This window comes from Anolis sagrei, chromosome 2, assembly GCF_037176765.1.
Source record: "Anolis sagrei isolate rAnoSag1 chromosome 2, rAnoSag1.mat, whole genome shotgun sequence".
Taxonomy (NCBI): Eukaryota; Metazoa; Chordata; class Lepidosauria; order Squamata; family Dactyloidae; genus Anolis; species Anolis sagrei.
The window spans coordinates 6,679,098-6,702,092 of NC_090022.1; the positions used below are offsets into that span (position 1 = coordinate 6,679,098).

At 46.4% G+C, this 22,995-nt stretch overlaps 2 protein-coding genes across 2 annotated transcripts in view; one reads left to right on the forward strand and one right to left on the reverse strand.

Moving 5' to 3' along the window:
* LOC132769673 (uncharacterized) overlaps positions 1 to 3,533 on the reverse strand; it is a 64,736-nt gene extending 61,203 nt beyond the window's left edge. Inside the window, exons 1-3 of the mRNA XM_067463262.1 lie at positions 2,551 to 3,533; positions 357 to 471; positions 117 to 247 (exon numbers count right to left, since the gene is read on the reverse strand). Coding sequence (XP_067319363.1) covers positions 117 to 247; positions 357 to 471; positions 2,551 to 3,064 — 760 coding nt within the window. The 5' untranslated portion in view covers positions 3,065 to 3,533. The remainder of the gene's footprint in view (positions 1 to 116; positions 248 to 356; positions 472 to 2,550) is intronic.
* A 3,283-nt stretch (positions 3,534 to 6,816) lies between these two features.
* On the forward strand, positions 6,817 to 22,131 carry PSMB9 (proteasome 20S subunit beta 9). Its single transcript, XM_067465469.1, has 6 exons — positions 6,817 to 6,948; positions 10,585 to 10,652; positions 13,156 to 13,287; positions 18,295 to 18,424; positions 19,893 to 20,034; positions 21,969 to 22,131. Exons 1-6 carry the CDS (start codon positions 6,913 to 6,915, stop codon positions 22,094 to 22,096), a joined length of 636 nt encoding a protein of 211 aa, XP_067321570.1. The 5' UTR covers positions 6,817 to 6,912; the 3' UTR covers positions 22,097 to 22,131.
* Positions 22,132 to 22,995: the final 864 nt, after the last annotated feature.

The window sequence follows — 22,995 nt, forward strand, 5'->3', positions numbered from 1 at the left end:
AAACTAGTATAAAACTGATAAAAAATAAAAGGAGCACAAACGACTAAATGTCTTTTGATCAAAAACGGGCAACAGGAACGGCATGGTCTGTAGCCTCCAACAATTCCTGACCTTACCTGTCCGACTGGCCCGGAAGAAGCCGACCTCTTGACGCAGGATGGAGGCGAAGACCGTGCTCTGGAGGCGGGTGTGGAACTGGTTCATGGTGGTGTTGTAGAGGTAGTCGCAGACAAACTCCGTCACGGCACTGGGGAAAAAGGGAAAGGGGGTGGATCTCTGACCACCAGTGCCCTGATTACATCCCTCCCCGGCATTCACCCAGGCCTCCCACGAATTCTCCTGGACTTGCTTATTACCTGCCCACCGTGAGGAGAGTCATCATCCAGAGGGCCTTCTGGAAGGCAGGAGTCCCTGCGTCAGTCACAATCCAGTCAGTCACTCGTCCCGTGTAATAAGGGACGGCCATCTCCCCTACAAGGCAGAAAGGAAGGAGACTCAGGACCCCTGGGGGCTTTGTGGGGAGGGGCCAGGTAAATAGGATGCTGGAGCTTTGACCTCCTTTTGGGTTGGACAAGGGCTACAAGGTGGCGTTTGAAGGATGCTTTTTAATAAGTTATAAAAACATACAAATGAAATGCATGTATTTACAATGGACTAAACAATTAGGTACGTGTGATCCATAGTTCTAAATTGTTCTAAAGTACTTACAAAACGAGGGGGTGCTGGTGCTTTGCTTCTAAAGTGTTTCTAAAGTTTTGGTGGTGAAAATTTTGGAACACTAACAAAATTTTCTAAATTTTGTTATAAATGGTAGTTCCTAATTGGTTCTGTCAGAAAAATCACCATTAGCAAAATAATAATGAAGTTTGGAAGTTTTGTTAGAGTTCTGAAATTTTCACCACCAGAACTTTAGAAACACTTTAGAAGCAAAACACCAGTGCCCCCTAGTTTTGTAAGTACTTTTAGAACCATTTAGAACCATGGATCACACATGTCTACACAACATTCACTGAAATTGTAAAAACAGCTTTATTACATATAATTAAATTCCTATACATTTTGAAAAATGTATAGGAATTGTGAATGGGTACCCACAGAGTCCAAACTCAGGTGGATACTGAGGACCCACTATACGTTTGTATTATCACCATCCCCATCTCACTCAACACTCAATCCATTCAATGGGTTTCCGTATTTCATGCTATGAAGACATAGTTGCCTTCCAGTGCTCTTTCCCAGATGTTTGTATTATTACCACCAGGCCGAACAGGGCATAGGGTTACAGCCTGTGCTGGATGGGGTTACACTCCCCCTGAAGATGCAGGTTCGCAGCTTAGGAGTGATCCTGGACTCATCGCTGAGCCTGGAACCCCAGGTTTCGGCGGTGGCCGGGAAAGCTTTTGCGCAATTAAAACTTGTGCACCAGTTGCGCCCGTACCTTGGGAAGTCTGATCTGGCCACGGTGGTCCATGCTCTTGTTACATCCCGAATAGACTACTGCAACGCTCTCTACGTGGGGTTGCCCTTGAAAACTGTTCGGAAACTTCAACTAGTCCAGCGAGCGGCAGCCAGATTGCTCACTGGAGCAACATACAGGGAGCACACCACCCCCTTGCTATGCCAGCTCCACTGGCTGCCAGTCCAGTTCCGAGCACAATTCAAGGTGCTGGTCTTGACCTACAAAACCCTGTACGGTTCCGGTCCAGTGTATCTGTCCGAACGTATCTCCCGCTACGTCCCACCGCGGAGTTTGAGATCATCTGGGGAGGCCCTGCTCTCGACCCCACCACTGTCACAAGTGAGGCTGGTGGGGACGAGGAGCAGGGCTTTCTCAGTGGTGGCCCCTCACCTGTTGAACTCACTCCCAGGGGAAATTAGAGCATCATCATCCCTCCTCTCCTTCAGGAGGAAAGTAAAGACATGGTTGTGGGACCAGGCCTTTGGGCAACCAGGCAATTAAATAAGACAATCAGACGAGTAAGACCAGCAGGATTGATGAAGTGGAATCAAAAAACAGATCTATGAGACAGCGAACACTGACATTGTAGGAGGAGGAATTGGGTTTGTATTGGTTTTTATTGATTTTATTGATTCTATTGATTTTATTGGGATAATGCATGAATTGTTGGTAATTGTGAATTTATTGTAGTTTGTGATGATTGTTTTGTGATGCAGGCATCTAATCGTGCCTTTGCTGTTGTAAGCCGCCCTGGGTCCCCTTCGGGGTGAGAAGGGCGGGGTAAAAGAACCCAAAATAATAATAATAATAATAATAATAATAATAATAATCTCGCTCAACACTCAACCAACATCAAGGTAGACCTGTTTTCTAGATGAGGGGCTAAGGGAAGTGGGCTGAGATTACCCAGTCCCACCAAAGGCTTTAAGTGCCACCTCTCAATGATATGAAGTCATAGTTTGGTGAGCCACCTGAGCTTTGCCAGAGAAGGCGAAAGACCATCCCATGATTCCACTGCAGTGGAGCCATGGCAAAGTGCTCTCAAGAGGCACCCGTTCCCCAGTGTTGATGCCCCCAAGGTCTCCACTCACCTAGGGAGGAGGCCACCAGGAGCCCGGCGATGGCCACGAACCGCAGCGCCTCTGGCCTCATGCTGCTCACCAGGCGCCCCAAGGAGGCTGAAGGGGCTCCCTCCTTCTTCTCCTGGTCTCCTCTGTTCTGTGTTGGACCCTTCAGGTGGTGCCAGAGGAGGGCCACGGCCACCACGGCCCCGTAGTGCAAGGCAAGGACGTCCACTCTGCCCCAGGAGAAGGCCAGCCAGGGGGCACCCCCCATGGGGAAGGACAAGGACTGCAGAGTGGCGCAGCAGGGGGGCAGCAGGGCCAGCAGAGCGGCCGAGGGCAGCAGGGCAGGGGCCAGACCAGGGGGCAGGCCTGGCTGAAGGAGCATCGCCCCCAGGGTCAGTCCCAGACCCCGCACAAGAGCCAAGCTCCACAAAGAGAGCAGCGGGCCCCACAGGGAGGGCAGGGCACACCCCTGGGATAGGCCCAGGGACACCATGTCCACCAGAAGGAGAAGAAGCAAGGGGCGCAGCAAGGGGGACATCGTGAAGGGAGAGGCAAGAAGTCTCCTTCCTTCCTTTCTTCTTGCTTTCCCTCTTTACTTCTTGCTTTCCTTCCTTCCTTTCTTCTTGTTTTCCTTCTTTACCTCCTTCCTTCTTGCTTTCCTTCCTTCTTGCTTTTCTTCTTTGCTCGCTTGCTTTCCTTCTCTACCTCCGTACTTCCTTCCTGCTTTCCTTCTTTCCTGCTTTTCGTCTTTGCTTGCTTGCTTTCCTTCTCTACCTCCGTACTTCTTTTTTGCTTTCCTTCCTTCTTCCTTTTCTTCTTTCCCTCCTTCCTTTCTCCTTGCTTTCCTTTTCTTTTTTGCTTGCTTTCCTTCTCTCCTTCCTTCCTTCCTTCTTTATCTTTTCCTTCCTTCTTTACCTCCTTCCTTCCTTCTTACTTTTTTCTTTGCTTGCTTGCTTTCCTTCTCTCCTTCCTTCCTTCTTGCTTTCCTTCCTTTATCCTTCCTTTCCTTCTTTCCTTCCTTCCTTCTTTTCTCCTTTACTTCCTTCCTTCTTGCTTTTCTTCTTTGCTTGCTTTCCTTCTCTCCCTCCTTCCTTCCTTCTTGCTTTCCTTCCTTCCTTTCTTCTTTACCTTTTTCCTTCCTTCCTTCTTTACCTCCTTCCTTCCTTCTTGCTTTTCTTCTCTCCTTCCTTCCTTCCTCCTTGCTTTCCTTCCTTCCTCCTTTCCTTTCTTCTTTACCTCCTTCCTTCCTTCCTTCTTGCTTTTCTTCTTTGATTACTTGTTTTCCTTTACTTTTGTCCTTCCTTCTTGCTTTTCTTCTCTCCTTCCTCCCTTCCTCCTTGCTTTCCTTCCTTCCTCCTTTCCTTCCTTCCTTTCTTCTTTACCTCCTTCCTTCCTTCCTTCTTGCTTTTCTTCTTTGCTTACTTGTTTTCCTTCTTTACTTCCGTCCTTCCTTCTTGCTTTTCTTCTCTCCTTCCTCCTTCCTTTCCTTCCTTCCTTTTTTTCTTCTTTACCTCCTTCCTTCCTCCTTGCTTTCCTTCTTTCTTTACCTTTTTCCTTCCTTCCTTCTTTACCTCCTTCCTTCCTGCTCTTCTTCTTTGCTTGCCTGCTTTGCTTTCCTTCTTATCCTCCTTCCTTCCTTCTTGCTTGTCTTCCTCCCTCAATCAGACAGATCCAAGACGAGAACGAAGCCTTGCTGCTCCTCTGATCAAAAAGTTCCTTTGACAGCCTCCGACGGGACTTTCTCTCTGTCTTTTGAAAGAGGTGCCGCTGATTGGCTGAGACGCGCAAGGAGCCAAACGAACGGGCGCCCTCTGCCGGCCGCCTCCCGCAGCCGCGCCACAACAAACTAAAGGAAGCGGCGCCTGGGTTTAGTCTGTCTGTCCGAATGATGAAAAAGGGATCCAAAGGAATGGAAAGTAGGGGAAGTGTAGAATTCCGAGGGATTGACAGATTCCTTATCCGCCCGGCTGGCAAGTCCCTCCTTGGGAAGCCCCTCCGCTGATACCTTCTTCCAGGAGGCGCCCTGCTTTCCGGGAATCCGAAAGTGAAACCGATTCGCATCAAAAGAGAGGCTTCGAAGGAGGGAGGGAGGAGTGGAAAGGGGCGGGGAGAGGCCAGGGGAGGTCTCACATGTGTGTGCATGAACATATTGCATGTAGAGATATTTATTTGTGTATGTACGTGTGGGTACAAACCAGGCATGGGTCAACTTGGGCCCTCCAGGTGTTTTGGAGGTCCACCATTCCTCACAAGCGGATGAGGGGGATTTATTGATTTATCCTGTCAGGAGAAACCAGACATTTGAATTACATTTTTAACAAAACAAACAGACAAAACACAAAGTTTGCAAGCTTGGTAGTTGATTAAATGTCCTTTGACCAGTATTTTGTTCATTTTCATGGTCTCCTCCTTTCTGTTGAAATTGTCCACATGCTTCTTGTGGGTTTCAATGGCTTCTCTGTGTAGTGTGACATGGTGGTTGTTGGTGTGGTCCAGCATTTCTGTGTTCTCAAATAATATGCTGTGTCCAGGCTGGTTCCTCAGGTGCTCTGCTATGGCTGATTTCTCTGGTTGAAGGAGTCTGCAGTGCCTTTCGTGTTCCTTGATGCGTGTCTGGGCAATGCTGCTGCGTTTGGTGGTCCCTCTGTAGACTTGTCCACAGCTGCATGGTATACGGTAGACTCCTGCAGAGGTGAGAGGATCCCTCTTGTCCTTTGGGGACCTCTGCAGGAGTCTACCGTGTACCATGCAGCTGTGGACAAGTCTACATAGGGACCACCAAACACAGCGCCCAGACACGCATCAAGGAACATGAAAGGCCCTGCAGACTACTTCAACCAGAGAAGTCAGCCATAGCAGAGCACCTGAAGAACCAACCTGGACACAGCATATCATTTGAGAACACAGAAATGCTGGACCACTCTCACAACCACCATGTCAGACTACACAGAGAAGCCATTGAAATCCACAAGCATGTGGACAATTTCAACAGAAAGGAGGAGACCATGAAAATGAACAAAATCTGGCTACCAGTATTAAAAAAACTCTAAAATTACAACAGCAAAACAACAGAGAGGAAACAACCAGGCACAGATTAACACCTCCCAGCAAGAGATTTTCCCAGGCTCAGCCAGGCCTTCAAATGCTAATGAAGGTGGTCAGTTGAAACATTCACACCTAGCTCCAGCAGGGAAGAGCTCCTTGCCCCACCCCCGTCATTCCACAGATATATAAACCCATTGTCCTAATTCCAACAGACCTCACTACCTCTGAGGATGCTTGCCATAGATGCAGGCGAAACGTCAGGAGAAATGCCTCTAGAACATGGCCCTATAGCCCGAAAAAACCCACAAGAACCTAGTGATTCCAGCCATGAAAGCCTTCGACAATATATCATTGTCCTTCTTTTGGGTCCCTTTCAAATCTATGATACTATATCTGTGTGTGTGCGTGAATCATATCTATCTATCTATCTGTCTATCTCTATCTATGGCTGGATGGCTCTTTGTCAGGAGGACTTTGTTTACGTTTTCTTGCCCTGATGAAGGGAGTTGGATTGGATGGCCTTCAGTATTTTCTGTTGGTCAGGGGGGTTCTGTGTGGGAAGTTAGCTCCAATTCTGTCATTCGTGGGGTTCAGAATGCCCTTTGATTGTAGGTGAACTGTGAATCCCAGTGACTACAACTCCCAAACGTCAAGGTCTATTTCCCCAAACTCCATCTGTGTTCATATTTGGGCAGATGGTATATTCGTGCCAAGTTTGGTCCAGATCCAACATTGTTTGAGTCCACACTGCTGTCTGGATGTAGGTGAACTACAACTCCCAAACTCAAGGTCAATGCCCACCAAACCCTTCCAGTATTTTCCGTTGGTCATGGGAGTTCTGTGTGCTAAGTTTGGTTCAATTCCATTGTTGATGGAGTTCAGAATGCTCTTTGATTGTAGTTGAACTATAAATACCAGCAACTACAACTCCCAAATGACAAAATCATAATTTTTTGAGTGATGGTCACTCCTTGTGTTGTGAAACATTTTGTTGCCAAATTTGGTGTGATTTCGTTCATTGGTTCTTTTGTTTTTAAGGAACTCATTATGCACAGAGCATTTATATATATATAGATCTATCTGTGTGTGTGGGTTCTCTGTAAACGGTGTGACCCAATTGTTGATCTGGGACATCTAGAACAAGAGAAGAACTTTTCCTTCTTCTCTTGTTCCTTCCCCTTTATTTCCTTTATCTCTGGCGGCCGCTAGTAGCCAATAGCGGGACTGCAGGGACTGCAGGGGAGCTCTCCTGCTTGCTGGCTTCCTTACTCTCGCTTTCGCTCTCATTCCGTCGCCTTGCTTCCTACTTAATCCGTTTTCAAGAGGGAAAGAGGCTCTGCTATGGACCGCCGGGGGCTTCCGAAGATCAGCCTGGGGGTGAGTAAGGAGGGCAGGGAAGATGCTTGAGACTGAACCCCTTTCCTCCTGGGAGTCTTGCAGGGAGGTGGAGAGGCTGAGTCTTGCAAAGGGGTGCAGAAGTTTTCAGAGGCGGGTCAGTTAGTGGTCCCAGGGCGAATCAAGCCGTATCTTATGGCTGATTGCAAGGCAGGGAAGGTATTGAATGCCCCAGATCCAGCACTTCCATCCTGGGTTTTGCAGTAGAAGGTGTCACCTCAACTTCTGCAGGAAAGCAAAGGTCTTCTTGGCACTGAAGGAACTTCTGTGTACTGGAGAATTAATACACATAGACACTCTTTGTGGCTGGACTGACCTTGAAGGAGCTGGGGGTGGTGACAGCCGACAGGGAGCTCTGGCGTGGGCTGGTCCATGAGGTCACTAAGAGTTGAAGACGACTGAACGAATGAACAACAGACACTCTTTGAGCTGCCAAGGCTCAAGGCTATGGAAAGCATGGGAGTTGGGTGAGGCACCAGCCCTGGTAGAACTACACATCACATGATCCCAATGGCATTGATCTCCACTTGACAGTTCAAGTGGTGTCAAACTGCATACATACATTCATGCCCCAGTGTAGGTGCACACTCAGCCTGGAAGCTCGCCCAATGGGCCCTACCTCAAAAGTTTGTTGTGCGTGCCCTTGACACTCACCCTTGAACCCTGCACAGACAGTCGGTCAATGGGAGGAGGCTGGTAGCCATGTAGTGGGTGGTTTTCACAGTGCTCAACCTTATTTCTCTCACATTTAGCAGCAACTTCCCATCGCACATCTGGGGGGGGGGGCAATGCCAGCCAGCTTGTAGCGTTTATCAACAGATGTAGGTTTAAGACATCCTGTGATTATTCTGCATGTTTCATTCAATGCTATGTTCACCTGCTTTACATGGCAGACTTTTGCTAAACAGGGCAGGAATAATGTAAACATTCACACCTAGCTCCAGCAGACAAGAGTCCTTTGTCCCACCCTGGTCATTCCACAGATATATAAACCCCTTTTCCTAGTTCCAACAGACCTCACTGCCTCTGAGGATGCTTGCCATAGATGCAGGCGAAACGTCAGGAGAGAATGCCTCTAGACCATGGCCATACAGCCCGAAAAAACCTACAACAACCCAGGGCAGGAATACTCCGCAGTTGAGTAAGACAAGGCCAGGGCTGAGTCCACACTGCCACATATTCCAGTTCAATGTGAACTTTTACAGCTGTGTGAAAAGGGCCTCAATCAACCATTGATCTGAAGAAGTCATTTCAGCCCATGTTCCTTCCTATCTCTCCCATGAGTCCAAAAGCATTGTAAAGTGGCAACCCAAAGTGCTGCCAAAGTGTGTTAATTCGACAATTGTTTAAACACAAACTCTGTCCAGTGTCCTGGGAATGACATTGCAAAGGTACAGTATGTAAACTGAATGGGCTTCTCATCTCTTCCATACTACACCTCTGCGGTATGTTTGACGGAGGTGCTTTTTCAGGGTTGAGGAACTCTATTCAGTTGGGAAGGCGCCAACGGTTGGTGGAAAAGTACCTACTTTCTGCAGGTAAAGTCCAAAGTCCAGTCGCCAACAAGGATATCCCCTAGTGCTTAAGGCTTTAAGAGGAAAATGGGATCCTTTAGCAGAGTTGGCTTGCAAAAATGCATTGTGTGTCCATAAGTTTCCAGTATTGGTGAGTCACTTCCAAGCAGGGGATGATATCTAATTTTGGGGTGCTCAGCTCCATGCAAAGAGGGAAGAGATACAAGTTTCCAGCTCAACTAAGGTTGCACCAGTATCTCTGGGCCAAGAATGCCATTGTACCTCTCGTGTTTGTGTAGGGATGTGAAAGTTGGACAGGAAAGAGAGCTGATAATGCAAAATATGAAGGCATTTGAAATGTGAGTCCTGAGGAGAGTCCCGTGGCCGCTACGGTCCATCAGATAAATGCATGCAACCCAGAGCCAGTGACGCTCAAACTCTCCCTAAAAGCCAAAATGATTGAAGTGAGACTCTTGTGCTTTGGGCACATCATGCCTTGACATGTCTCATAGACTCATAGAATCAAAGAATTGGAAGAGACCTCATGGGCCATCCAGTCCAACCCTCTGCCAAGAAGCAGGAATGTTGCATTCAAATCACTCCTGACAGATGGCCATCCAGCCTTTGTTTAAAAGCTTCCAAAGAAGGAGCCTCCACCACACTCCAGGGCAAAGAGTTTCACTGCTGAACGGCTCTCACAGTCAGGAAGTTCTTCCTCATGTTCAGATGGAATCTCCTCCCTTGTAGTTTGAAACCATTGTTCCGCGTCCTAGTCTCCAAGGAAGCAGAAAACAAGCTTGCTCCCTCCTCCCTGTGGCTTCCTCTCGCATATTTATACATGGCTATCATATCTCCTCTCAGCCTTCTCTTCTTCAGGCTAAACATGCCTAGCTCCTTAAGCCGCTCCTCATAGGGCTTGTTCTCCAGACCCTTGATCATTTTAGTCGCCCTCCTCTGGACACATTCCAGCTTGTCAATATCTCTCTTGAATTGTGGTGCCCAGAATTGGACACAATATTCCAGGTGTGGTCTAACCAAAGCAGAATAGAGCATGGGTAGCATGACTTCCCTAGATCTAGACACTAGGCTCCTATTGATGCAGGCCAAAATCCCATTGGCTTTTTTTGCCACCACATCACATTGTTGGCTCATGTTTAACTTGTTGCCCACGAGGACTCCAAGTTAAACATAAGCCAACAATGTGATTGTTGGAAAGGATTGTCTCACTGGAAAGGAAAATAATAGCGGCATTAAAAAAGCAATAGCAACACAGCCATATAATCAGAATATCAAGGCAGAAAATCCTACAATATCTGCTTTGAACTGAAATATATGGCAGTGTAGACTCAAATAATCCAGGGTACTTCCACGCGGCCCTATATCCCAGAATATCAAGGCAGAAAATCCCACAATATCTGCTTTGAGCTGGGTTATCTGAGGGCGCATCCGGACAGTACCTTTAACCCAGGATCTTCCACAGCAAACAGGAGACACTGTTCCCTGTAAACATGGAAACAATCACTACAAAAGGCAAAACACACGAGATTTCCAGTTGCTGGAATATTGCGGTTTTTAGCCGACTATCCGGATCATTGCATGTCTTTTTTATTTCGTATCAAAAGCATTACATGCATTTGTATAAAATTGATAAAAATAGAAGAATCACAGATGGTTTTTGACCAAAAACGGGCAACAGCAACGGCATTGTCTGTAGCCTCCAACAATTCCTCCTCTGTACATGAGGCAGGGAACAGTGGACAAGCATACAGATGTGGAGTTGTCTGTTCTGCTCCACAGTCACACAAGGTGTGAGATTCTTTTAGTTAGTGCCATTTTTCCGGGTTGTCTTTTGATCTGCCCATTCCGCTTCTGAGTCTACTCAGGGACTTACAAGTTACCCATTCTTGGTTTGCCTCTGGAGGAGGACCCTCCCTTGTGGGGGGCCATCCAGTTGGGGTTTCCTGGTTGAGCTGCCCAGAGGGATACCCTTGCTGTTGCTGGGGGGATGTGTTCAAAACCAGATGTAGCAGTATATACCCTACGAGGACAATTCTCCTTCTTCACCCGTAACTAAGCACTTCCTCCAATTCCTTTCCTCTTCCAGACAACCATCATGGCTGTGGAGTTTGACGGAGGCGTTGTGGTGGGCTCCGACTCCCGAGTCTCTGCAGGGTAAGGACTTTGGGTGAATTTTTCCATTTGTGCATGCACAGGTATACATGTACAAGCAGTTGGTTGGGATGTCACTTTTGGTCACTCCTTCATCCATGGTGGAAGAATCACTGTAGGAAACGTATCTGTAAGGGTTCACTACCACAGTCAGAGTGGTGGTTTGGCTGTTGGATGAGGATTCTGGAGACCAGGGTTCAATTCCTTGCTTGGCCTGGAAGCTCAGTGGGTGACCTTGGCATATCATAGAATCAAAGAGTTGGAAGAGACCTCATGGGCCATCCAGTCCAACCCCCTGCCAGGAAGCAGGAATATTGCATTCAAATCACCCCTGACAGATGGCCATCCAGCCTCTGTTTAAAAGCTTCCAAAGAAGGAGCCTCCCCCACACTGCGGGGCAGAGAGTTCCACTGCTGAACGGCTCTCACAGTCAGGAAGTTCTTCCTCGTGTTCAGATGGAATCTCCTCTCTTGTCGTTTGAAGCCATTGTTCCACGTCCTAGTCTCCAGGGAAGCAGAAAACAAGCTTGCTCCCTCCCCCCTGTGGCTTCATCTTACATATTTATACATGGCTATCATGTGTAGCCATGTATAAATCACTCTCAGCTCAGAAGGCAAGGTCAGCCCACCTCTGAACAAACCTTACCAAGAAAACCCCATGAAAGGTTTACATTAGGATCAGCATAAGTCAGTAATTACTTGAAGGCACACAACAATGATGAGTTATGGGGCTAGATTGCCTGGACAGTGCTCCTGAGAATAGTCCTACTTGAACTCTTCTCAGGAATACTGTTCCCTGTGTTCTGGAAATGAAGGAAGGCTAGTGGCAAGAACGGGGCATTTTCAGTGGTGGCCCCACAGCTTTGAAATAGTATCTTTAGAAAGACTCACCTTTATTGACCTTTCAGCTTCACGTAGAGACCACTTTTATTCTCTTTTGAAGTATAATTCCAATGAATGATAAAGTGAATTATTGTGTGGTATTATTTATTTATTTAAAACATTTATATTCTACCCTTCTCACCCTGAAGGGGACTCAGGGCAGAACACAGCATATATGCGGCAAACACAATTTTTTATATACATACATAAACATTAAAAACATTTATAAAAATATTAAAATACACCATTTAAAACCGTCCTAGTAATCCACGTCAAATCTAATTGGCCTGGTCATCTTTCCTATTGCTGCGTTATTGCCCTGTCCCGAAAGCTTGGTCCCACAGCCAAGGAGGGAGGGGGCCGACCTGATCTCACCAGGAAGGGAGTTCCATAGCCGGGGAGCAATCACCGAGAAGGCCCTGTCTCTCGTCCCCACCAATCATGCCTGTGACAATGGCGGGGCCTCCCCGGAGGATCATAATCTCCATGATGGTTCATAGGGAGAGATGCATTCGGATAGGTAATTTGGGCCAGGGCCATTTAGGGCTTTATAGGCCAAAGCGGGAGCCCCCGGTGGCACAGTGGGTTAAAGCACTGAGCTGCTGAGCTTGTTGACTGAAAGGTCGCAGGTTCAATTCCGGGGAGTGGCGTGAGCTTCCGCTGTCAGCCCTAGCTTCTGCCAACCTAGCAGTTCGAAAACATGCAAATGTGAGTAGCTCAATAGCTACCGCTCCGGCGGGAAGGTAACGGCGCTTCATGCAGTCATGCCGGCCACATAGCCTTGGAGGTGTCTATGGACAACGCCGGCTCTTCAGCTTAGAAATGGAGATGAGCACCACACCCCAGAGTCAGACATGACTGGACGTAATGTCAAGGGACAACCTTTACCTTTACCTAGGCCAAAGCCAGCACTTTGAATTGTGCCTGGTAGCAAACTGGCAGCCAGTGGAGCTGGCGTAACATGGGAGTTGTATTCTCCTTGTATGCCACCCCAGTTATTAACCTGGCTGCCTCTAGTTGGACTATTTGAAGCTTCCGAGCAGTCTTCAAAGGCAGCCCCATGTAGAGTGCGTCGCAGTAGTCTATCCTAGATGTAACGAGAGCATGGACCACCTTGGCCAAGTCTGACTTTCCAAGGTATGGGCGCAGCTGGCGCACAAGTTTTAATTGTGCGAAAGCTCCCCTGCCCACCGTTGCAACCTGGGATTCCAGGCTCAGTGATGAATCCAGGAGGACCCCCAAGCTGCGAACCTGTGCCTTCAAGGGGAGTGTAACCCTATCCATCACAGGTTGTGACCCTATACCCTGTTTGGCCTTGCGACTGACCAGGAGGACCCCTGTCTTGTCTGGATTCAACTTCAATTTGCTCGTCCTCATCCAGACCGTCACAGCGGCCAGGCACCAGTTCAGGACTTGGACAGCCTCCTTAGCATCTGTTGGAAATGAGTGATAGAGTTGGACGTTGGTATATGACGGTTGACTGAAAGGCATAATATCTTTCTTGGGAAGGGCCTTCTAAATTAGATCAGGGGCTGCTGGGTGTTGATCCTGTTGTTCCACCTCACTTTGTCTCCTTCACTTGAGATCAAACTGGAATTTTCAAAGTCTTGCTGTCCTTTCCCCAGGGAGTCCGTGGTGAACCGGGTCTTCAACAAGCTGGAGCCCCTCCATGAGCGGATTTACTGCGCACTCTCAGGATCGGCAGCTGATGCCCAGGCTATTGCTGACACAGTGAACTATCAATTGGAGCTCCACAGGTGAGGAAAGTGAGGGAGTAACTCAGGTGAATGTGGCCAGACTCTGACTGTCACCATCACCATCTTGGAAACTACATGACAGAGGGAGTAGTCATGTTGTAATGAAAACAACCATAATTTTTGTGGCACCACAAAAGAAGAGCCCACTTGTTGCTTTTCACAACAAGAGCCTCTATTGCCAGGTGTGTAAGAGAGCAGGTAGATTGATAACAAAAAGAGGAAGAAGGTGGTATAAAAACGCATGTAGTAACTACATTATGTTAGTAGGCAAGATGACCTGGGTGATCTTGGGTCAATTATGCACCCTCGGCCTCAGATACGAAATAACTTGAAGGCACACAACAACAAAGCTTCACCGATGGAAAAGAAATTAGACTCCTCCATCTTAAATAGATGAGGGATGAAGACCAAGCACAGTCCGAAGACCCAAAGACCTCAACGGTGGAGCAGGCGAGGGATAACATGGTACATGTTACAACAGCTGTGAAGGCAGAAGAGGGATGCAACAAATTGAGAAGCCACAGTCATTGTGTTAAACTACACCACCAGTGGAACCTCACTCTGTGAAGACTGTGTGTTAATCAGTTGTGCACTGACCTCCACACATTAAAAAAGACTCATGCACAGGCGTCTTCCAAAGGGGCTCCACAACCACCTATGGATCCACAAGAATACTGATCATGGAAGACTATCCCACTCATCCAAAGAGGGATCGCCTAAGTAAGTACATTAGTGATTTAAAGACAACGTGGATCCCATCTAAAAGAAGTGTTTTAAAAAGGGTGCTGGTCTCCTCTGGAGTGCTGGAAGAAGCAAAGACCACCAGCATTGAAGCGATGGTCCCCTGCCATCAGCTCCGCAGGACCGACCACGTCATCCAAATGCCCGACCACCGTCTACCAAAGCAGTTGCTCTACTCCGAACTCAAGAATGGAAAATGGAATGTTAAAGGACAGGAAAAGATAATCAAAGATGGGCTCAAAGCCAACCTTAAAAACACTGAGAACTGGGAAGCTCTGGCCCTTGAGCGCTCTAGCTGGAGGTCAGCTGTGACCAGCAGTGCTGCAGAATTTGAAGAGGCACGAATGGAAGAGAGAAACGTGCCAAGAGGAAGGTGCGTCAAGCCAACCCCGACTGAGACCACCTTCCACCTGGAAACCGATGCCCTCACTGCGGGAGAAGATGCAGATCAAGAATAGGGCTCTACAGTCACCTACGGACCCACCAGAACACTCATCCTGGAAGACTATCCTACTCGGCCAACTAGAGATCGCTTAAGTAAGTAAGTAAGTAAAAGGGTGTCTTAAGAATGATGCCCTGTGTCTCCTCTAAGCAGATGATTGAGGTAGAAGCAGGAGGAGACAAATTTGTGTGACTGGGGTTAGGAAAAATGAATTGCAAAATAATTCCACGGATAGAGAGAGAGAGAGATAGACTCCACTTGCCTCATCTCCAGCAGACCTCTGCACAAACTTCTGAGGATGCCAGCCACAGATGCAGGTGAAACGTCAGGAGTGAATGTTGCTGGAACATGCACAGATTATACTGTATATATACACCACTTGCCTCATCTCCAGCAGACCTCTGCACAAACTTCAGGGGATGCCAGCCACAGATGCAGGTGAAACGTCAGGAGTGAATGTCGCTGGAACATGCACAGATTATACTGTATATATACACCACTTGCCTCATCTCCATCAGACTTCTGCACAAACTTCTGAGGATGCCAGCCCCAGATGCAGGTGAAACATCAGGAGTGAATGTCGCTGGAACATGCACAGATTATACTGTATATATACACCACTTGCCTCATCTCCAGCAGACCTCTGCACAAACTTCTGAGGATGCCAGCCACAGATGCAGGTGAAACATCAGGAGTGAATGTTGCATACTGCCTGAAAAACTCACAGCAACCCAATTACAAAATAGATACTCAGATGTGTCTTTGTATCAAAGGTGGCCCTGAAAAGTTTTAAAGCTAGGAAACCAAGACATGTTTTTGTTTTTGTTTTGTTTTTTTCCTTCTCAGCTCACAACTGACAGACCTGTTTCTGTAACTCTCTCGCAGAGACCACAAATGAAGGGGGAAGCTCAATCTATGCCTCCAATTGCTGGTGCAAATGCAACCAAGAAGGGGAAACTTGTTTATTTGTCAGCAGGAGGCATCTTTTTCTGGGGAAGCAGCGCCCCTGGTGGCCCAAACAGGAAGGGGCGCTTCTCTTCCATGGCCTGATTTCCCAGAAAAGGCAGTGCCAGCCAAACTTGGCCGTTATCATCTTTGGCCTGATTAATGTGTGTGATGAGAGGCCCACGTGACCCTTGTTTGGCAGTGGAAGTGGGAATTCCCCAGATCTGCAACTTAGGCAGCCCTTTGGCACCGGCGGGCAAAACAGAGGGCAGAGTGTTTCTTGGACTGAGCTCAGTTTAGCAATGTTTCATTGCCCGGCTCTGTTGCTGCATGCCTTCCAGCTTCTCTCAGCTCTGCTGTTTTGAACCTGCACTGCTTGTTGGATGTATTTTCTCTCTTTTTTATGTGTCTGCTCATAAATATAAATCCTAGTTGAGCTCAGTAAGACTTACTCCTAGCCAGCATGGCTTATGTTGGACTATTATGTTCATGAGTCTTCTTTGTGGAGATTAAAAACAGGGTGTATACAAACATTATTATTATTATTATTATTATTATTATTGTCGAATCACTGGTTTGCTATAAGTTTTTCGGGCTGAATAGCCATTGTCCAGCATTGTTCTCTCCTGACGTTTCACCTGCACCTGTGGCTGGCATCTTCAGAGGTCTGTTGGGGGTGAGGCAAGTGGAGTGTATCTATATAAATAAAAATGTAATGTTTGTATGTGGGATTAACATAACCTAAAAACCACTGGACAAATTGACACCAAATTTGGACACAATACACCTATCAGGCCAACGAGTGACCATCACTCATAAAAACACTGAAAAACACAGCGGAAGGGACTTTAAAAGCCAAAAAAAACCCCAAAAATTACATTACAACGCAAGCGCAAATATGCAACCACGCATATACACACACAAAATACATACACACAGACTGGGCCACAGCAATGCATGCCAGGGGACGGCTAGTGTGTGTATGTGTGTGTGTGTGTATATGTATATGTATGTGTGTATGTGTGTATATATATATATATATATACATACTGTGGAATGTCCAGAGTGGAAGAAAGAACCCTTGTCTGTTCAAAGCAGTGATTCCCAGCCTTTAGGCCTCCAAATGTTTTGGACTTCAACTCCCAGAAATCCCAGCCAGCTTACCAGGTATTAGGAACTGTGGGAGCTGAAGTCCAAAACACCTGGAGGACCAAAGGTTGGGAACCACTAGTTTAAAGCAAGTGTGAATGTTGCAATTAGTATACTTGAATAAGCATTTGAGTAGCCATGAAATTTGCAAAATCAGTCAGTGAGAGTATCTGCATCCACCTCTATCCAGATACCCTCTCTGATTGACTTTGCAGCTTCATGGCTACTCAATGCTATTCAAGCTTGCTAATTGGAACATCCACACTTGCTTTACATAGACAAGGGTTTTTTTTCCCCACCCTGAACATTCCAAAGGCGTATATACACTCCACTTGCCTCACTGCCAACAGAACCTCTGAAGATGTCAGCCACAGGTGCAGGTGAAACATGATACTGGAGAGAATAGTACTGGAACATGGCCATGCAGCCTGAAAAACTCACAGCAACCTAATAATAATAATAATAATAATAATAATAATAATAATAATAATAAGAATCCCTATTTGGCCATGAAACTTATTGGATGATCTGGGCCAAGTCACAGATTCCCAGTCCTAGAAAAGTTTGACTTGGAATTGCCATAAGTGACAACCAAAGCAAGAGAATGTGTCATAGGGTCATAGGTTATGGCCATAATTGTTGTGTTCTCAGGGACAGGGGATTTCCGCCGGACTGCAACCAAGGAGGGCTGCCAGCTGCCCTTTGCCTCACCCTCAGCCCTTGTCCTGGCAAACAGACAAGGCAGCGGCTTCAACTTTGGTTGGGAAACATACTCACATTCTTGGCTGGGGATCTTGGAGGATTGAATTATGTTCCTGCTTAATTGCCCAGAGTGACTGGATTGCTGTGAAAATGATAATAATAGAATCATAGAATCAAAGAGTTGGAAGAGACCTCATGGGCCATCCAGTCCAACCCCCTGCCAGGAAGCAGGAATATTGCATTCAAATCACCCCTGACAGATGGCCATCCAGCCTCTGCTTAAAAGCTTCCAAGGAAGGGGCCTCCACCACACTCCCCCTGGGGCAGAGAGTTCCACTGCTGAAGGGCTCTCACAGTCAGGAAGTTCTTCCTAATGTTCAGATGGAATCTCCTCTCTTGCAGTTTGAAGCCATTGTTCCGCGTCCTAGTCTGCAAGGAAGCCGAAAACAAGCTTGCTCCCTCCTCCCTGTGGCTTCCTCTCACATATTTATACATGGCTATCATATCTCCCCTCAGCCTTCTCTTCTTCAGGCTAAACATGCCCAGTTATATCCATTTGACCGAAGCACTCTTGGAACACAAAATGTATGAATGCCTGCCTAAGTAGGAAAAGTTTACCACTCTTCTTTTGAGTTTTTCCTGAATTCTTCTTCATGAGAGAGTCCAGACTTCACCCAGTCCCATGTCTTGTGCCAGCTACACAGAATACAGGGAAATGTCCTCCACTTTATATCAAAATAATTAATTTGAGAGCCTTTCCTTATGCTCTTAAAGTAGCAACTGCTGGGTATAAGAGAGAGGAACCAGTCAATCTGGAGGAATCCCAAATTTTGCACAAGTAATGTATGTTATGAGAACATTCCCCTAACATAGGTCTGAAAATGCCTATTGTGGGAAAGGGAACTGAAGATACAGAGGAGCACTGTTTTGCTGCAGAGCTTAGCCACACTTGTCTTTTTATTTTATTTGTCTTCCTTTGCTACTCAATATCAACATGGGAAAACACTTCATTTTTGCCTCTTTGGTAGCTTGAACATGGACGAGCCTCCGTTGGTCCTGGCTGCAGCCACATTGGTGAAAAATATCAGCTACAAGTACAAGGAGGAGCTCTCAGCTCACCTGATGGTGGCCGGATGGGACCCCAGGAGAGGCGGGCAGGTAAGTTCTGGGAATCCAAAACTGGAATGCATCTGATACAGGAGAGACTTTATTTACTGTGAGAAATAACCATAGCAGGTGGTTTCCTGACCATGGAGTTGGCTAATGTGTCCTCTGGGTTGCAGTGGAAGGTGGATACTGAAAATTTATATAGCACTAGGTCTGCCTGAGGATATAGTGGTTAGATTCCTGGACTAGGACTCTGGAGATCAGGGTTCAGATCCCATCTCTGCCATGGAAACCCACTGGGTGGCCTTGAGTAAATCCTAATTTCTGAGCCTCAGAGGAAGGAATTAATCTTGCCCGTCCCCTAAAAAAAACCACCATGATATGTTTTCAGGTCACAAAAATCAGAAATGACTTGATGGCACCAACAGTAGGGTTTTCAAGTGGCTGAGCATGGGTTTGAATCTTAGTCTCCAGAGCAGGGGTTCTCAACCTTCCTCATGATGCGACCCCTTAATACAATTCCTCATGTTATGGTGACCCCCAACCATAAAATTATTTTCCTTCCTACTTCATAACTGTCATTTTGCTACTGTTATCAATCGTAATGTAAATATCTGATACACAGGATGTATTTTCATTCACTAGACCAAATTTGGCACAAATATCCGATACGTCCATATTTGAATACTGGTGAGGTTTGGGGGAGTGGGTTGATTTCGTCATTTGGGAGTTGTGGTTGCTGGGATTTGTAGTTCACCTGCAATCAAAGAGCATTCTGAACTCTACCAACAATGGAATTGAACCAAACTTAGCACACAGAACTCCCATGGCAAACAGAAAATATTGGAAGGGTTTGGTGGGCATTGACCTTGAGTTTTGGAGTTGTAGTTTGCCTACATCCAGAGAGCACTGTTGACTCAAACGATGATGGATCTGGACCAAACTTGGCACGAATACTCAACATGCCCAAATGTGAACACTGATGGAGTTTAGGGAAAATAGTCCTTGACATTTTGGGAGTTGTAGTTGCTGGGATTTGTAGTTCACCTACAATCAAAGAGCATTCTGAACCCCACCAACGACAGAATTGAGCCAAACTTCCCACATAGAACCCCCATGACCAACAGAAAATACTGTGTTTTCTGGTGGTCTTTAGTGACCCCTCTGACATTCCCTCGTGACCCCTCCAGGGGTCCCGACCCCCAGGTTGAGAACCACTGCTCCAGAGTCTTAGTCCTACTCTCAAACCACTATACCATATTGGGTCTCCCTTCTATACCAGCTATTTAATTTATGGATGTATGCATTGGTTGCATTTGTATGCCATCTTTCTCCTAGATTGTGATCCAAACTATATTCCCATCCATCTGATGCCAGAGCTCATGTTGATTACACCTCCATTGAAGGATTGCTGGGAAGCAAAATGTTGTTCTGACTATAACTTTCTCATTAGCCTTCAGTTTTTCAGATTGATCTTTGCCCTGAAGATCTCCCTTCTTTTCTGGGCCCTTCTCCTCAGGTCTACGGGACACTCGGAGGGATGCTCACCCGGCAGCCCTTTGCCATTGGGGGATCAGGGAGCACCTATATTTATGGTTATGTCGACTCAGCCTACAAACCCGGGATGGACCAAGTGGAATGCCGGCAGTTCACCAAAAATGGTAAGCTTCCTGTGGTCTCCATTCCAGGGAAGCATGTGATACGAAACTACCTTTGTTTAAGTGTTTATAGGCAGGAAGGAAAGCAAATGGTTGCCTTTGTGGCGGAGTGAAAATCACGCATAGTTCACATTTTACCAGTCCACACACTATCTTGCCAGAGAAAGAAAATATGCCATGCAGGTGATTAGTAAAAAACCAGAAGTTTACTTGACGTAATGCCTCTGCATTATCATGAGAACAGTCACATTGACTCACACGATGTCTTTTGAGAGAGACTCAAATGGTATTTAGGTTTATTTATTTGTTGTGTCAGGGCAACCAGTCAATTATATTACATTTCTAACAGAACAAAGCAAACACACAGACAAAATACAAAATTTGTGAGTTTGGTAGTTGATTAAATGTACTTTGACCAGTAGCTGGCCACGTGGAGTGCTTCTGGTGTTGCCGCAAGAAGGTCCTCCATTGTGCATGTGGCAGGGCTCAGGTTGTATTGCAGCAGGTGGTCAGTGGTTTGCTCTTCTCCACACTCGCATGTTGTGGATTCCACTTTGTAGCCCCATTTCTTGAGGTTGGCTCTGCATCTTGTGGTGCCAGAGCACAGTCTGTTCAGCGCCTTCCAAGTTGCCCAATTTTCCGTGTGCCCAGGGGGGAGTCTCTCATTTGGTATCAGCCATTGGTTGAGGTTCTGGGTTTGAGCCTGCCACTTTTGGGCTCTCGCTTGCTGAGGTGTTCCAGCGAGTGTCTCTGTAGGTCTTAGAAAACTATTTCTAGATTTAAGTTGACGTGCTGGCTGATACCCAAATGGGATGGGCTGGAGATGTCACTGCCTTGGTCCTTTCACTATTGGCTGTTACTTCCCGGTGGTGCAATACCGGCTAAGCAGTGTAATTTCTCCAGTGGTGTAGGGCGCAGGCACCCCGTGATAATGCGGCATGTCTCATTAAGCCCTTTGCCATTGGGGGATCAGGGAGCACCTATATTTATGGTTATGTCCCCTGGTATTTAGGTGTCCATGTGGGAAATCTCATGAAGCAAGAACTGTCTCTCTTTGACTGCAAGCCCCTGGACAGCTAAAACCCAAAATATGTAACTGTTGCCAAAACTCCCAGGATCACCTAGCATCTTGGGTGTGGCCCAACTAATCAGCTTTGTGCTTTGCATTTTCAGTTAACACAGTCACCAACTGATTTTTATCATGTTCTAACAGCCTTTGAATAAGTTTGACTTCTGTAACCCTGTGGCAAACCTCTTGCAAATGTTTACCATCCCCTTCCTCTGAGGCTGAGAGGGTGTGACTTGGCCAAGGTCACTCAACCATGGGTTTCCATGGTTGAGTGAGGATGCAAACCATAGTCTTCCAGGGCGTTTAAACCACTACACTGTGCTGGCTCTTGTAGAAGGAAATACCCAGAGTTAAGAAACCCATTCCGGACAGTCAGTGCTGATTCCGAGTCAATCCGAACTGGTTTAGTAACCTTGAAATTCCAATTTGTTGCACCCTAGTTGTGAATTCTGTAATTTGTAGTCATTTGTAAGTCTGTCTATACAAGCCCTGGATAGGAAATGCATGGATATTCTGTTACGATTCAGCAGCTGATGCATGTGTACCAACACTATCCTATCCAGGTGGAAATAATGTAACTTTTTTTTAAAAAAATCCTATTGTGGGGCAAGTTTTTTGGAGTACTTCTGAGGCTGCATCCCTATGTATTCCATTAGGTTAATTGTGAATTAGGTATTCAATGCTTGAAACTTAAATTTCAGGCAATTTCCATGCTAGGAATACTTATATTTACTAACTGGGATGAACAGAGAGAAATATTGTGTATGTGTGTACCTTCAAGATATCTGATTTTTTTTTCCAAAATAGACATAATTCAGATTATTTCACCCTTCTGGGGCTGACTTGGCTTTCTTGCTTCTCTTTCCAGCCATTGCCTTGGCCATGGTTCGGGACGGGTCCAGTGGGGGAGTCATTTACCTTGTCACCATCACCAAAGACGGTGCCAAGGAGGAAGTGGTGGTGGGGGACAAGATCCCCCAATTCTACGATGAATGAATTGGTTTCCTTTCCAATAAATGCTACTGTGATGAAACTCTCTCTCTCTCTCTGCGTGGTCAATTGGGGCAGAGGGGACCTTACTTCTGGGTAGGAATCTTTTCCGGCAACACCATAGCCACCAACAAGATGCTTTGTGAAGACTTAAAAAGAGAAGGAAGATTATGTTTGTTTCTTGAGATGTTTAGATATAGATATAGTCCTTCGTTTCCTCCTGTATGTATGTGTTGCCCATTTTTATCAAGTATGCACCGGGACTGTGGTGCAGCTGACTGAGAGTCAGCTGCATTAAGATCACTACTGACCAAAAGGTCATGAGTTCAAAGCCTGCCCGGGTCGGAGTGAGCTTCCGACCAATTTGTGTAGCTTGCTGTCGACCTTTGCAGCCCAAAAGACAGTTGCATCTGTCAAGTAGGAAATTTAGGTACCGCTTATGTGGGGAGGCTAATTTACAAGACCATAAAAATCTCCAGCAAGCATGCAAAGAATGAGGAAGTACTTCATCCGTGTCACAGATTGATGGTTTTATTTATTTATCATGTCATCAGCAACCATACCATCGTGTTACAATTCTAACAGAACAAAACAAACACACAGATTAAAAACAAAAAGAAAAAACACACAGATTTTGCAAACTTGGTAGTTGGTTAAATGTCCTTTGACCAGTATCTGGCCACTTGGAGTGCCTCTGGTGTTGCCAGATTGATGGTGAAGCAACATCTCCCCTGGTGGCCAGAATACCCTCATGTTAAAGTTGGAATGTTAAATAGCTTCTGTGTGTCTGTCTATGGCACTGAATGTTTGCCATGTATATGTGCACTGTAATCCACCCTGAGTCCTCTGCGGGGTGGGAAGGGCAAAATATAAATACTGTAAATAAATAAATAAATCTATATAAA

What these genes read in the sequence shown, in the direction of transcription:
- PSMB9 (XM_067465469.1), top strand. Translation starts at nt 6,913, where the DNA reads ATGGACCGCCGGGGGCTTCCGAAGATCAGCCTGGGG. An exon ending in TATCAATTGGAGCTCCACAG is followed by an intron (nt 13,288 to 18,294) that starts GTGAGGAAAGTG and finishes CCTCTTTGGTAG; the next exon opens with CTTGAACATGGACGAGCCTC. An exon ending in ACCCCAGGAGAGGCGGGCAG is followed by an intron (nt 18,425 to 19,892) that starts GTAAGTTCTGGG and finishes CCTTCTCCTCAG; the next exon opens with GTCTACGGGACACTCGGAGG.